The 15,861-nt window shown below is 41.4% G+C and overlaps 1 protein-coding gene across 1 annotated transcript; it reads right to left on the bottom strand.

Annotated features, from left to right (window-relative positions):
* Positions 1–9,346: 9,346 nt before the first annotated feature.
* LOC142391352 (nuclear receptor subfamily 4 group A member 2-like) lies at positions 9,347–13,953 on the bottom strand. The gene is made up of 8 exons (XM_075477118.1): positions 13,868–13,953; positions 13,647–13,764; positions 12,562–13,421; positions 11,530–11,659; positions 11,271–11,428; positions 10,927–11,120; positions 10,490–10,668; positions 9,347–9,675 (listed from the first exon to the last, which is right to left on the bottom strand). The coding sequence occupies exons 3-8, from the start codon at positions 13,414–13,416 to the stop codon at positions 9,410–9,412; spliced, it is 1,782 nt and encodes a 593-aa protein (XP_075333233.1). The 5' UTR covers positions 13,417–13,421; positions 13,647–13,764; positions 13,868–13,953; the 3' UTR covers positions 9,347–9,409.
* Positions 13,954–15,861: the final 1,908 nt, after the last annotated feature.

The raw sequence follows: 15,861 nt of genomic DNA, 5'->3' as shown, positions 1-15,861 counted from the left end.
TGGGCGGCCGTGGCTCAGTGGTTAGATTGGGTCAGACAGCTGAGGTGCCCTTGAGCAAGGCACCGTACCTCCATGCTCCCCGGGCGCTGTGAATGGCTGCCCACCGCTCCAGTGTGTGGCATCTGTCTCCATGAGTGTGTGACCCTGTGCATGTGCGTTCAACAGGTGCCAACCTGGAATGGTTTCAAAGCGGAGGAGTAATTTTGTGTATCTACATGACAATAAAGTCTCTTAATCTTCATCTAATCAATAAGAGCCCAACACGGACGAGTTTCTGCATTTCTGTTTCTGTGTTTCGAACTACGTCAGGGTACAACGGTTTTTCTATGAGTGTGTCTCGGCTGTGAATGTTTGCTGTCGGTACAGATGACATTTGACTCCATAGGTGAGAGCAGTTTTTGTGAGTGTTACCTGTCCATCACTCTTTACAGGAATGCAGAGCTGATCCCGTCTTAGGCATCAACAGGCCTTCGTCTCTTGACTGTAGACATTCTCATAATCCTCAAAGAAACCTCTGAGTCCTCCTTAGCCTCTAACTCTGTCCCCCTGAGCTGCTCACTCCTCTTCAAACACACCCCCAGAGCCTCCTTTTTTTTAAAAAAAAGGAGAGATGGTTTGCGATGGACGGATAGTGGAGGTCTCTTTAATGTGTTGTTGGAGGTCCGCAGATTACTTTCCTTTGACATCTCTCTCATTGCTGCAGGCTATGCCTTTCCCTCCCCTCTTCTGACACTTCTGCAGCTTTTCTTGAGTCAGAACGTGATGAGAACACCAAATCTTCATTTGTGTCAGTTAGTCAAGTCACTTGGCAGCATCTATCAGACAAAACGGGTTTTGAGAATAACAGCAACATTTCAGTTATTCTTTCTTTAATCTTTCTTTTTCTTATAGAAACTGAGGGCTTCAGTGTTTCATTTCTGCTTTGAAATCGTTTTTAAAACTGTCACTTATCTGTAAAAAATGTAGTCTATACTGGATAAAACCTCTGGAACCTAGTAGAAATATTCTCAGGTTTTTATTTTCTTAAAGAGTAGATTTAGTGGATGGATTTGAACATTTGATTTTACCCATGACAGCCTGTTCATTTTCATTCTCGGCCGGTTTAAACTGATATTTGCTTAGGGGTCTCCTCTAACTTTAATGACTGACCGAAAAGTGAAACGCGTGTGTTGCATTGTGAGAAATGTAGTACAGGAAGTTTTACACCAGTGTCAGGGAGAAACGGTTGTAATATCTGTGTATTTGCTTTTCAAGTGTGTGCCTCAGACATTAGGAAACATTTTTAAAGGAAGCCACAGATCTTCTGACAATGCCGATGCCAAACTATTAGTTTTTGGAACAATAATCAGGACATATCAACCTTTTGTAAAGACCCCTGCGTTTTTCCCACAACACAAATACATCTTGTTTACATGTAACTCTGAGCTACATATACAACCTAAAAATAAGGATACATGAGCCGTTGATATTTACTGATGCACCCTCTGCCAATAAAACCATACAAGGCACATCCAGATTTACTATTATTCATCAATGAAATGGTTATAATTATTGGCATCAGCTTGGAAGACCTAAAGTCTACCATTTTGTACCACTGGTGCCGCTTGAAATTTGTTATCTTGTAGAAGATCTTTGGTGAAACAGGAAAATGGATGATGATTTATACAGAACGATCATACCTTTGGTGTCCGATGGTGTCAGCTCTGATGCTCTGAATAACGCAGGTCACAACAGTTGCAGGTGTCTCCAGTTGTTTCTCCAGGAGTGACTCAATCGAAGCAAACACAAACAACCGTGCAGCTTTGCCACTGACTGTTTGTGTCAGACTTTCACTGTCTCCAGGGTATGAATCCCAGAAAACCAACAACACTGCAACGTCCATACTTGATGAATCCAAACCACTACTGCATTGAGCTGAAATTACCATCTAATACATCGATTTATAACCATATAGTTACCAAACAAATTCAATTCCCATCTGCCTCATCAGTAATATTAATCCTGAAGCTACTTCAGAATAAATGTGTACTTCTGGTAGAAATTCTGCTCATGTGCTACTCTAAATCCCTTAATTTCTCATTAATAAAACCGTTCTGGGTTATTGTTAAACATCTGAAGAGGGCCATTTTCAGTGCTTGATGTGGCACTCAGGATCTTCCATGTGTATTCTGTCCTTTTGTCTCTGAACTGTTTGTCTTGATAGTGCAGAATGCTAATCTCAGTTGCAGTTGAGAAGACTCCCTGAGGAATTCACCTGCGCAGATAATGCGGAGCTCTAATCCCTTCCAGTTATTGTCTGCTCTTGTAGTCACACAAAGGTTTAGAGAACGAGTTGCTAAGTGGACGCTGAGTGGAATCCACTGATTGCTTTTCTGAAACAAAGCGTTTGTTTTTAGTGATCTGTATTGATGTGACCTGACAAGGAAATTATCTACTTATGTATTACGTGGCTTTGTAGAGCTTTAATGATGATGAAGATGTATTTAAAAGTAAACTGTAGGATTACAGAGGTTTACACAGTAAAATGTCTTCAATAAGAGCTTGAGGATTAACAGGAAATAAATAAATCTCTAATTTTCTATCAGTAAGTGAGTAGACATACCAAACACATCTTGAAAATTTAGCATGTACAGATCAGTGAAAACAGTGAAAAACTCAAGTCTTTGTGGTGAACCGTATAATGTCAAGTACATCTTAATTATATTAATATAAATTAAATATATATATATAATAATATATTAAATATATTAATATTAATCCTCTAAACAAAAGCAGTGAGCAAGTGAAAGATTTCCTACTTTCTCAAAAAGCACATTCATACAAGCAAAGTTGTTTTTTTTATTAAAAACCAAGGAAAAATGTTCCAGGCAAATGTTTGGGAGTACAGCATTGTCCGAATTTGTTTGGGAAGTTTCAAAGCCAGTAGTCCTTTCACTTGCAAAGCAAATCTGAGGTGATCATTTGTAAAAACATTTTGACTTGCTTGAAGCAAATAAACAAGAAGACACAGTGTTGCTATAGGGTGGCGGCTTAGGCTACATTGATAGCGGCTGTAATTCAGTAGAAGAAGTAGTTAACCCATAACAAACATCAAGGAGGGGAAAAAACAACTGTGATGGATGTCCACTCAGTTGATGGTGAGCTCATCCTAAGGAATTACTTTAATTTCTGGGAATATCAGGGATATTATACCATTTAGCAGCGGGTGAGTCAAATCATTTTAATCTTTTGCTGGGTCAGATGTGACTCACATAGTTGTTTCCATTCCCCTTAAAGCGATACTCCGGAGTAGATTCAACCTGGGGTCATTTGAACCGTGATATCCAGCCAAGTAGCCCCCGCAGTTTTTTCGATATTGGCTGAACATCAGCTGAGTTACTGAGTTATCCCGAATAGCTTCGTACAAGGGTTAATGGAACCTGGCAGTATCTCCAAAATTACCACACTAAAATCACATGCCATGACACCAAACTTCTACAGTAGTACAAATATGGTCTGTACTCACAAAACGATGCATTTGGAAGTTTGAAAATAGTCCAGGAGTTTATTATTATCAACACAAGCCTGATAGCTTCTCTGCTGCTAAAGCTGCGTCGACGTCACTTCTGGGAGCTGGGAGCTTCAAAGTAAGATGAGGGTTGATCTACTACTATAGACAACAAAGTATATGCTATATTCTACGTGGTTTTTTATGAATTTTTATGTTGTAGAGTTGTGAATTTATTTTAGATTTTTTTTACACCCACATTTTCTATACCCACTTAATCCAATTTAAGATCGTGGGGAAGCTGGAGCCTATCCCAGCGGTCATTGGGCGAGAGGCGGGGTACACCCTGCACAGGTCGCCAGTCACAGGGACACACAGAGACACAACCATGCTCGCTCACACTCACTTCTTGGGACAATGTAGACACCAATTAACCTAACATGCATGTTTTTGGATGGTGGGAGGAAGCCGGAGTACCTGGAGAGAACCCGGGGAGAACATGACCATTCTCCACACAGAAAGGCCCCAGCTGGGATTCCAGCCAGGAACCCTCTTCCTGTGAGGCGACAGTGCTAACCACCACACCACCGTGCAGCCCACTGATTCACATTTTTTTTAAATGGAAATCATAACCGATGATGGAAATTTGGTTTATGTTTATTTACACATATTAAGTTTTTTATTTCTGGTTTGGTAGATTTTCCACCATTCTTCCAGCAAAACATTCGTCCCTCTACCATTACATTGTGCCATGTCAATGAGATCAGCACAAACCCTGATCAACCCACCTCCATGCTGAACAGCTGAAAAATGAACTTTTTCTTTTAGTTATGTAACCCCCCCCCCACAGACATTCCCAATATAGATGAAGATTTTACTATTCAACAGCAAATTGTTTCTTTAATGCATCTGGCTTGCAAACTTCTGACAGAATATTGCGAAGAAGATTAGGAAAGATTTCATTGAATTTCATATTTTCTTTGTTGTGTCTGGACAAAAGAGAAAAAAAAAACACCACTCAAGAGTCTGATCAATCTTCCTGGAAATCTTTTGGAGCCAAACGGGGATTTGAATTTGCCAATTTCTTGCGATTCAATGATCAGATCTCTCATTTTCATCAGCATTTCTTATTGTTAGGCGACATTACAAACTGGGGCTACTTTAAAGTATCACAGGTATTTTAATTGTGTGAGGCAGCTGCTTGGAGGACTCCATAGCTGTTGATATAAGTTGTTTGTTGATTCAGAATATCTATAAATGAAATGACATCACCTGCCAGCCTTTCCTAAGCAATGACAAGCTAATTAGAAATGAATCTCACCTTCAACCCAGTTATCTAGTCAGAGTATTTTTGACCAAACTTTTTCATGCACATGGACATCAAGATGTAAATGATACACACTGAGCTTCTGAATGTTTCTATTGCTCAGTTTCCCAGTAAAACTGTGCCCTCATCTAATCATAGTCCACAAATGCAGAGATTCCTAAAGGAAACCATTAATTCATAATAACTGAAGCACCTGATCAGTAATCTGTAATAATCTGCAATGGATTACATGTTGAAAGCAACCAGGGGAGAGCAACCTGCCTATAAACTTGTCAGCGATGGCCTTGATGCTCCACGTCTCTGGCCTGACAGCGATAAGAGTTAAGCTGTATTGAAGCTGGGTGGATGCAGAGATCAAAGTATGAAGAAAAACCCAACCAGTCAGGCACTTGAGATCAAATACTCAATGCTGCTAGGTGGTCATAGCCAGCCTGAGGGCTTCAGGATCCCCCAAAACAACCGACTTCTGGTGTTCTGACTGACCTCTGCTGTATTATCTGTATTATCTCCATATAAACGTAAAGGATCGCTAAATCGCCAAAGTAAAGATACTAAACTGCGTCATTACACACATTATTGTAAATATTGTATATGTGCAACATTGCTAAAAGTAAAGTGGACTTTGAGTATATAAGAGTAGTGAATATAACATTTTGCATTAATTTGGTTCTTCCACACGAAGCTCAGGAAGCCATTTCTTTATGGGTCTGGATTTTGTCATGCTGACAAAAAGCAGGGACTTCCACAATCTGATGCAACAAAACCGAAATCACACCACTGGTGAATCCTACTTTGAAGGTAAAAAGGTTAAGAAAGGGACAGGAGATCATCAAAAACATTTTGGTCCTTGTGGTGAAATTTACACGCTGAAAAACGCTCTGAAGGAAAAGTTCGGTATTAAGCCTCCCTTGTGATGGGTTATTTGGGAATATTTAGGAAAAAGTGGTAAAATTGGCCGAAACTGCAAAGGTTTAGCTTCAGGGTTCCCCAAAATCTGAGGGGTAAAAAGATCAAAAGAATGGCAAATGGTAAAAAATACACCACTTACCTGACCGTGAAGTTGAGGATGGATGAACATTATCAGAAACCACATGGCAAAATACTTTGGTTTTGGGCCGTTTTGGAATAATTTGTATCAGATTGGGCACCAGTATGCCAGTACAAATCAGGATAATTGATCTGAATAACTGCAAGAGTCTCTTAGCTTCGCACATTTTTGTACACTGTAAATGAGTATGGAATACAGATGAATGGAGTGACCATGCTTGAAATCATCCCAGATGTTAGTTAGTTCCTGATATCTAACAGTATGGATCATTTCAAGCACATCAACTTTATTCATCTGTATTTAATCGATCTTAACAGTCCCTGATTCCTGGAAGCAAGTTCAGCCATTTTAAAGACCACCAATTTTAATTGAACACTAAAAGTAACACGATCAAGAGTGAATAATTAAATTATCTTGAGATATCAAGGTTTGTTCAGATTTGATGACTGGTTCATTTATGTTGCTACGTGTGTTTTTATTCCTTTTTTTTTTAGTCCTTTGCTTCATGTCATATCCGCTCTTTCCCCACCTTTCCTGTAGAAAGAAAGAAGCCAAAGGCCTACAATTTACACATTAAAGTACTGTTCTGTTACAGGTCCTCCTTGTGATCTGAAATCTGGTGTGAGCTAAAGAACCAGACATTCATTCATTCAAAGCCCCAGAAGAGAAAACAGGATAACTGATCTCATCTCAAAGAAAACAAGATAAATTCTCCTGTTATCACGTGAGAACTCATTTTGCTGTTTCAAGAGATTTAAATCATACTTGTGTTTAAATGTTTAAATTATTATAAGGATTTCATTTAAAGTTCTAGTCATTAAAAAAAAGGTGGCCTCTGCTTTGCATCTTTCTGAAGTGCAGGAAGGCCGTTTTTAGTTTATGAACTGCCAGTTCAGAGGTTCCCGAGTCCTGTGGCTGCGAAACAATCCCAGATCATCAGCCCTCCACCTCCGTGCTTGACAGCTGGCATGAGGTGTTTGTGCTGATATGCTGTGGTCGGGTTTCTCCAAATGTGCTGCTGTGCATTATGACCAAACATCTCCACTTTGGTCTCATCTGTCAAAAGCGCAGTGTTTCAGGAGCGTACTGGTTTGTTCAGATGCAGCTTTACAAACCTAAGCTGTGCTGCCATGTTCTTTTTAGAGAGAGGAGGCTTTCTCCTGCAACCTTTACAATCACTGTGCTGTCATGAACTTTAACATTTAACTTGCTTCCTGGGAAGATTGCTGACTGTCTTGAATGAGTTCCCCTTCTGAATACTCTCTATCTCTGTACAATGATGGACTCTACATAGTTTGGAAATGGCTTATAACCCTTCCCAGATCGATGGGCAGCAACGATTTCGTCTCTAAGATCATTGCTGATGTCTTTCCTCCTTGGCATCGTGTTATCACCCACCGGAACGCTTCAAACCAGCCAACTAACTAAACTTCTGCTTTTATGTATTGATGGGCAGCACCTGACTGCTTCTTACCCTCTTAATTCCTATGGAAGCGGGAAGGATGGACTTTAGTCCAGTAAAAGAGGGTGTACTTTCTTTTTCACGTACCTGTGTGTTTGCGGAGATGTAAAATAACTTTGTGCATAAGCAGGCTATCATTTGTTTGTTGCACTTAAAGGACTCTTTCAATAGCCATGTTTATAAAAATGACTCCAGGAAAGAGCAGCGTTCTGCCGTTAACTATCTGATATTGTGTGTGGCGAATGAACCTGTCAATCACCACCATCATCATCAGAATAAATTGGACGTTTCTCAGATACCATTATTGATTCATTTCTATCTCAGCCTGCCACACCGCAGCACTGACCGGAATATTGATCAGCAGGACCTATCACAACCTCCTCCGGAACATCGTCCCACTTTTTTTCTGAGAATACCTTCTATAAACCATTGAACCCGATTTTCTGCCGGACGGAAAAAGAAAGCCTGCGACAGCCACGAGTCAGCTGGGACGATTTCAGTTAAATAGATTCGACATACAGGTTTCAGGCTGATTATTATTATTATTATTATTATTACCCTTTTTTTAAACGTTCAACCAAAGCTTTAGTCCGAAGAGTTGCGAAGTTGAAGTCACATATCGGCTTGTTTAGATGCCATATTGGATTCCAAAATCGTAACACACCTTCATTATCAATGGAATTACTTAAAAAACCTCAAGCGCCTGTCCCCATAAAGAGAAACACACTGCTGAATGTATTTGGAAGTCTTAGAACCTGTTTACTTTGAGAAACTGGCCAAAATTCGGGGGCCTTTATGTTTGCTTGAAGCAGCAGCAGCTGACTCCTTTAATGCCACATCTGACCACGGGGCTGCTGAAATGTCAGGCCGCCAACGGCCAACGGAAAGAAAGAAAGAAAGAAAGAAAGAAAGAAAAGAAAAGAAAGGAAAGGAAAAAAAAACCACACACATTTTTTTTCCCACTCATATGCAATTTGTTGATGAATTCACCTTCTAGATCACTGTGACCTTTTGATCTTTCCGTGCTTATGCTTACACACATACTATTGTTTGCTTTTTCCACTCTAAAATGTGGCCTTTTCTATTTATATAGATCAAAAAGAGGGGGAAAAAACACACCGTTACTTTTAGTTATTTTGTCGCAATCCTGTTTAATTTAGTTTGCAACGACGGCCAGATAGGCCATTTGGACAAATAAATGTGATTTATAGCACAGTCATGTTGACACTCTCAGTACTGTGTTTATTTTCAGCGTCTCTGCGTGCACATGCATGCACACGCGTGTCTGAATGACCGGAAATTACTTCCAAACACATAGCTGGCTTTGCATCATCAGGAAAATAGCACAAACTCTACAGATGGGAGGAGGAATATTAGAATAATCAAAGACATTTTTCTTTCAGTTGAAGGTAGAAACAGTTCCTCGGCTTGAAATTTGCTCTTTTTTTTTTTTTTTTTTTTGTCTGAAAATGCTCCAAAAAGGTTTTTAAATAATAATAATAATGATGATTTTTAAAAAATAATTACAAGATACAAGTCCATGAGCAGCGACTTCATTTTGAACTTTTTCATTTATTAAACCATGGACAATGACAGTTTACTTTCAGAACAAGGCTGAGAGAGCCTACCTACTATTATTGACCACTTTTTTTTTACTCATATATATTAAAACCAATCTAAACATGAAAAATGCACTCGTTTTGTATCAAAATGCTTTAATACAGACTTTAATAGGAGGCAGGTGTGTAGGGTGCCTGCCAAAAACACGTATTTATATTCACTTCCAGTCCGTGGTTTTGACCTGAGGGTCATTTAGATGATTCTATTTTACAGTGACAAGGCGCCTTTTCTTATTTCTGGAGGAGGAAACCTGTCAGGTTTCTATTCGGAAATATTTTGGAAACACATTAAAAGTGGTCTATTCCACGGGTTTTTAAATGGTTCGGTGTTAGTTCTCTGGCCGTTTTTAAGCGGCGTGCGGAGTCCAGGCTCTCAGAAATCACTGATGGGATTCTGTTTGACTTCTTAAGAAGTCAAACAGAATTTGAAAAGAAGAAGAAGAAGAAGAAGAAGAAAAAAAAGTCTCTAAAATGGCAACGTGTCCAGGAATAACTTATCTATTATTGCGGGCGGCGGGACCAGGTCCTCCAGCTTCAGGTAGAAAATCCTCTGCAGGCCCTGGATGCACAGAGTGCGAAGTTCGGGAAGCTTCTCCAGAAGTCCGGACAGGTGGTCGGACCAGCGGCTCGAGTCTCCTCCGACCGAGCTCGCGCTGCCGTCGTCCTTCAAGCACTTGACCACGTCGCTCTGAAGCTCCTGCACGCGCTTCGGCTCCTTCAGCCCGTGCCGCTCTACCGTTTCAAAATAGTAGTGTTAGAAGTTCACGACGACACACGGAGGTCTTTAACCTTCTTTCAGCTAGTGGTAAAAGATGAACTTATTAGGTTCATGCTAATATTATTCTGAAATTTTGTGATGAGTTTGCTGTTGACCAGACGTCTGGTGGCTTTTAAACTGAAATACAGACAAAACTATGGCAACGGTTTAAATTTGAGCTCATTTCTTTCAACCATATATCAATAAATTGCCTGTTCACAATAAGTTATCATATTAGTCAACTATTAATATGCTTTATATGATATTTGTACAACAAGTGTCTGTTTTTAGCTTATTATTATTTCAACATTTTATCCTCACCATTCTCAAACTAGTTATATCAACTAGGCTATCTATACCAGATTGTTTATGAAATATTCCATATTATTTACCCCTCAATTCTAGCCCTTTATTTAACTTTGTTTGCACTTATTTATCTATTTTCTAATAATACAGGTCCCACTTGCTCTTTTCACACAGTTATATAGACTCTTTTCCAAAGCTGGGTTACCAACTATTGTTCAGGTACTTTTGGCTGTGAATTACTCGTCTTTCATTTTTACAATCGGCTCTTATTCTTGTTCTCCAATCTTGAAAATGAGATGTGTGGCTCACGTTTAGGTTCGATTTTTTTTTTTTGCGTTACCCTTGTTTTTCTTCCTACTCAATGTTGCACACAAAACACAATTACAGCTCTAAAACTCAGAAAAGAGCTCATGCTGGAGCACTTCCTGCGACTTAAATAGGGAAATAAACATAAAAACATGACTAAACAGTGTTTTTGCTCACCAGTGACTAGGGCGAGGGTGCATATGCAGGAGAAGGTGGAGACGTCCAGGTTCATCCGCTGCAGGTTGCCGGAGAATTCAACAATGCTGTCAATCCACTCCCCAAAGCCCCGCAGGCACTGCAGCCGATGCCACACCGATCCATCGCAGAAGATCAGCTTTCCTTCTTCTGGGTTGGATCTGAAACATTATGAGAGTTTGTGCTAGAAGTGAAGGAAAAATAGTTGAAAAGGCAGGAGTGGATAGGCCTATAAACAGTCTGGTTACCTTTAATGCGTAAGGGTTTTGCAGAGAAATCTGCTCAGACATGCATTTGTGTTTTAAAACTAAAGGATAGCTTGACATTAGGCACATAGCAATTATCTACTTAATGTGGCTTGACTGCTGACTTGGGGTATGTCCGTCAGTCTAATGCATGATAGAGGGGGAGTTCTTCACCTGTATGATAGTCGTAACACAAAAAGCTCCAGGAAAGCTGAGAAAAAAAGAAGGTCTTGGTCATGTTTTGGTAGGGAAGCAAAGCCCGGGATCCTTTGTGCCCAACCACGAATGACTTCCATCGATCTGGTCAGAAGGTCATAAAACTGACGGACATGCTGAGCATCGTCTGGAGTTCCTGGATTCTCCTTGAACTACAAGTGAAAGTTCAAAAGTGGGTTCAGGTTGGGAGTGAATAGGAATACTGTAAAATACAGCTTTATTCCAGGTCAGCTTTCATTGTGGGGGGGAGTTTTTGACTAAATTCAGCCCCTTTATTACCTGACAGTATTGGCTTTGCTTACTTTAGAGTAGTCAAGGCGAGAAGGCGGAGGGTTTGATTCCACATGCGCCCTGATGAGGGCGCTCAGGAGGGTGCTACTTGGCAAGGACAAGTCTGAAAGAGCTCTTGGCTTGGATGGCAGTCGACCCCTTCTACCTTTCAAACCGTCTGTTCTCACCACTGCGGAGCATAAGGAGAAAAGGGAGACATATCTGAGCTTTTAACTCAGAGGCTGCACAAGGATTACACAACTATTCAAGTGACTTGGTTTTGAAGTTTACCTTCTTTGACCATTCCCACTGCCAGACACTTTTGAAAGCGACAGTACTGGCATCGGTTCCTCCTGCGTTTGTCTACGGGGCAGCTTTTGGCAGCCAAACACACATACTTGGCATTTTTTTGCACTGTGCGCTGCATGGAGAGAAAGAAGAAAAAGATACTATTCAGCAGACTGTTTAAAATATATATATATATATATATATATATATATATAAGCTTGATAAGATATTGAGTTTAATATCATGTCTATCAGCCACAAGTCTATCATTTGTGATCCCCCCTTCTATTCATATCTTCACATCTTGCAGTGAAGAGGACTGGGTGTCAGTGTTTATTGCTTTATTTTGTCATCAATTAATTCCATTTTCCATTTGTCTGATTTATCTGAAATAAATAATTAGTTCCAAAAACAAGAGTCCCTCTTACATAAAACAAGTGCGGCGTTGCACTTTTGTACATTTCTTAAAGAGGTGATCTTTAATGGAAATTTTTTTGGTCATTTTTGTAATTTTTTTTTTATCAAGAGTGAGTTAACAAAGGGCTTCAATTAAAAATTAGAGGCAGCACTTTTGTTCACTGTGGGCCATCTGAGACAGCGGAGGCCATTCAGCAGAGGGACAGGGCAGTCTGGGTAAATACAGGGTCGTGGTCATTCATTAATTGGAGAATCGCCCCCGGGAATATCCCTCTGAGAAATGAAGGGGGACGTTTTTATTCATGGCACGGTGGTGGTCATTTTTATACAGGACATTTGCCCGTAAAACGCACCTGTCAAGAGATCAACAGATCGAAACGTGCTTCTGGAGTATAATGTCCAATTTAGAAGGCCTGTCGGAGCCCCAGTGGGACTTTTTTATTATACTGTGGCCAATTATTTGAAATTAGAGCAGTATTGTGTGTTATTATGGAGATAGTTTATGAATCTTATAGATTCTTTTTTTCAGTTTTTTGAAAGAAATGTTCAAGTAAATCTCGCTCTTTGTTTGTCCCACTGCCTGCAAATGATGATCTGGTTAAAGTTTCTCCAAACAAACCTTGAAGAACCCTTTGCAGCCCTCGCAGGTGCGCACGCCATAGTGCTGGCAGGCTGCGTTATCCCCGCACACCGCGCAAAGCCCCTCCGAGCTCAGCGCTCCTCCGCAGGCACCGGAAGAAGTCTGGTATTCCATAAAGTGGTGGCTGTGGGCGAGGTGGAGAGGGTGGGGAAACCCCACACCGGCTTGCTTTCCCTGCAGGCCGGAGGAGCCCAAAAGTGTGGAGCTGTCCAGCGGCTGGTGCGCTCCTCCCGCCTCCAGGTTCATCGACACGTGGAGGGATCCGTCAAATTTCATTTGGCAGGCGGACAGGCTCTGGCTTCCGTGTTGCGCATGTTTGAGGGAAAATAGTGAAAATCTGGACAGTGCGTTTTTTCTGTGCGCCGCCGCCAAATAGTCCTGGCGAAAACTGTACAGGGAGCTGGAGTCCTCCCAAATGTGTCCCGCTGGAGTCTGGAAGTTCGACGTGATGGGCGCGTGCGGTGAGGGAGAGCGGTAATAATAAATGGAGTTCGGTGGGGAGAGCAGCTCGTCTGACTGGTGCGAGTGATGCTGATTCGGTGGATAGCGCGGACACCCGTGCGCATCCTCCACTTTGACGCACGGTAGCTCCCCTTGAACTGGCATCTGGAAGAGACACGGCGGCTTCACGTCGTACCCGGAGTTAAAACCGTCCACCAAAGGGCCGAAACAAGGGCCGGACGTTGCAGCTGATATCTCGCTGTTCGTCAGATCCATGCTGAACTTGACAAACTCCGGGGTGAGGAAGTCGCTGCTGCGCTCTCCGCCGGCGCTCTGGGAGGCTGGGCTGGCTCCTGGCGGAGAGGAGCCACACTGGCTCTGGACGCACGGCATCACCGCTGCAAACAAAGAGACATAATCCGGTTATTCTAAAGCGATGTAAACTAAAGGAGATGTTTCAAACTAAAATCATGCATATGAAGAAAAAAAAAAACTAATCTATTGGTCAGCCGACACTGGTTTGATTCAAACTTTATAAATGCCTCTTTTTCATTTCATGGATAAATTTCTTTTTTTTTTTTTTTTTAAAAAGAAAAAAAGTGCAGTGGAAATGTGTTGCGCACCAGTTCGGCTGAAATTTCCACTTGTTGAAACGACTCCTTATACGCAGAGAAACCGCATGAAAGCGGAACGCATCTGGACGGGTCTTATTTTCCACATTTACTCGCCACCAGAATGTGCCTGGCGTGGAGCAAGAACAACAGAGCATTTCACAAGCTTTGCATTGACACGATCCCACTGATTTCTTCAGAAAATGAGTAGAGAGCGGAAGAAGTCGCACTACCTTAAACGTCCATCCAGTGAAGGAAGGTGAACATGAATCCCATCTCGGTTAAAGCTGTGGCTGCGACCAGGAAAAAAAGTCCTCCTTCTATCTGCAGAGAGCAGCGGAAATGACTGCTCACTTCACCCACTCTCGGCTTGTAGACTGGGTGCCAGTGGCACCGACAATGTGCCTTTGTTTACGCGGTGCGCACTCTTGTGCCAAACACCATTACGCGTAAGCCAGAGAGGGTGGTGCGCTGTGCCTCTGTTTCAATGTGCTTGTGTGATGGAGGGGAGGCGTTGACCGGTGTGGACGTAGAAAGCGGTTCGTGCCATTTGGAAACTGTGTCACACATTCTTTGCAGTCAGCGTCACATTTTAGGCACGGGTGGATGATGAAACAATGTCAGTGGGTGCAGACGTTTAAAAGCCCCCCCCCCCCTCCAACAAAACAACCTGATACATATATTGTGATGTCATTGTGTATTTGCGTATCTTTCATACGTCATGCAACTTCATAAAAATTGTTTCTTATTTCACCTAGTTTTCTAACTGGTCCCAAAATTGCCTACATATTGTCAGAGAAACTGGATTTAGATGCTGCAATTTTTCAAAAATAGTTGCACAAATGAATGGGAATGAGGTATTTCAAGTAAGCTTATGCTTATAGAGGTTGTGCAATTCTAATGTGCTTGATGACCCCATTTTTTCTCCAATACAGCCCAAACTTTCTTCCTTTTTAAATGATTTTTCCCTCTCCGAATCTTGGCTGCTTTCGTTCCGTTCTTTGTCAAGAGGATCCCACACTGCAATGGTCTTTAAGTTTGGGTGGATTTATAAATCTGATAGTACTTTTCTGCATTCACCGCATCAGTTGTGATAAGATCCCCTGACACAGCTGGCTGAAATGATGATGGCTGGAGAGACCCACTGTTGTACTTCTTGGTATAGGATAACAAGATCTCAAAACAGACTGCGAAATATGTGCTTTGGTCCATGGAAAAATACACCGCAATTTACAAATAAGATCCAAAAATGATACATTGTTCCACAGATACATGCGATACAGCTCCTGTCGTGCTTCTGACCACGTTTCCCCATTTTTGACGTGATTATATTGACAACATAGTTCGCATCCTGTCCTTCACAACCCACCATCCTCACTCCCACCTGTTAATGGCTGTGGTTAGGGATGTAATTAATGTAGATAGTTAGATTTACATGTTAGAAAGTACATGGCTGGGGTTAGAAAAAAATTACGTTATCAAGGACTAAGTTATTTTATTGATGCTACTTGGCAGAATACAACAAAAACACCGTCATCTAACAATTTTGAAGTCCAGACTGTGAAACATTGGACATGTGGACAGATGTTCATGTTTGACCATTTCTGGTGAGACTGGGTTGTTTATGATGAATTTGGATTCATCACCTGTTGCTACAGATTATGACCTCAGCCGTTTCTCCCAGTTTCCCGTCCTGTGTCAGGACTTTGCTAGATTTTCACCTTTACACTTCATGGCATCACTTCTGTCCAACTGCTACAGAAAGCTTTTTTTTTTTTTTTTTTTTTTTTAGGACTGCCACTTCTTCTTTTAACGTCTCTTTGTATTGAGATTTTTGCCATTTAGTTTTCCGTAATTTCTTTTCAGCTATTTCATTCATTATTTTTAATACGTTTAACACTTGTGGCTGATTATCCTTCAGCATTCGGAAGATTAAAACACCTAAATCCTTTTAGAAAAATGAAATACTTTAATGTCATCCTATCCTGTCTGTTTACTGAAGGATTTCCTTGCCTCCTGCCGCGAAACACTGAGGAAAACGACAGCTGGCGGCACTTCTCATCTCCTCGGGAGGATGTAGGGAAGATCAGAGCATTCTTTCCCTCGCCTTACGTCAATAACTTTGTACCGCCTTTCATCGAACCCCATTGGACGGCTGCAACAGGGGGCGCGCATTCCTATTGGCTCTCAGGGACGTCGCTCCACGCGCGCTGGGCTTCCTGGTTCA

Source organism: Odontesthes bonariensis, chromosome 11 (assembly GCF_027942865.1).
Source record: "Odontesthes bonariensis isolate fOdoBon6 chromosome 11, fOdoBon6.hap1, whole genome shotgun sequence".
NCBI lineage: Eukaryota > Metazoa > Chordata > Actinopteri > Atheriniformes > Atherinopsidae > Odontesthes > Odontesthes bonariensis.
This window is presented reverse-complemented; position numbering and strand designations above follow the sequence as displayed.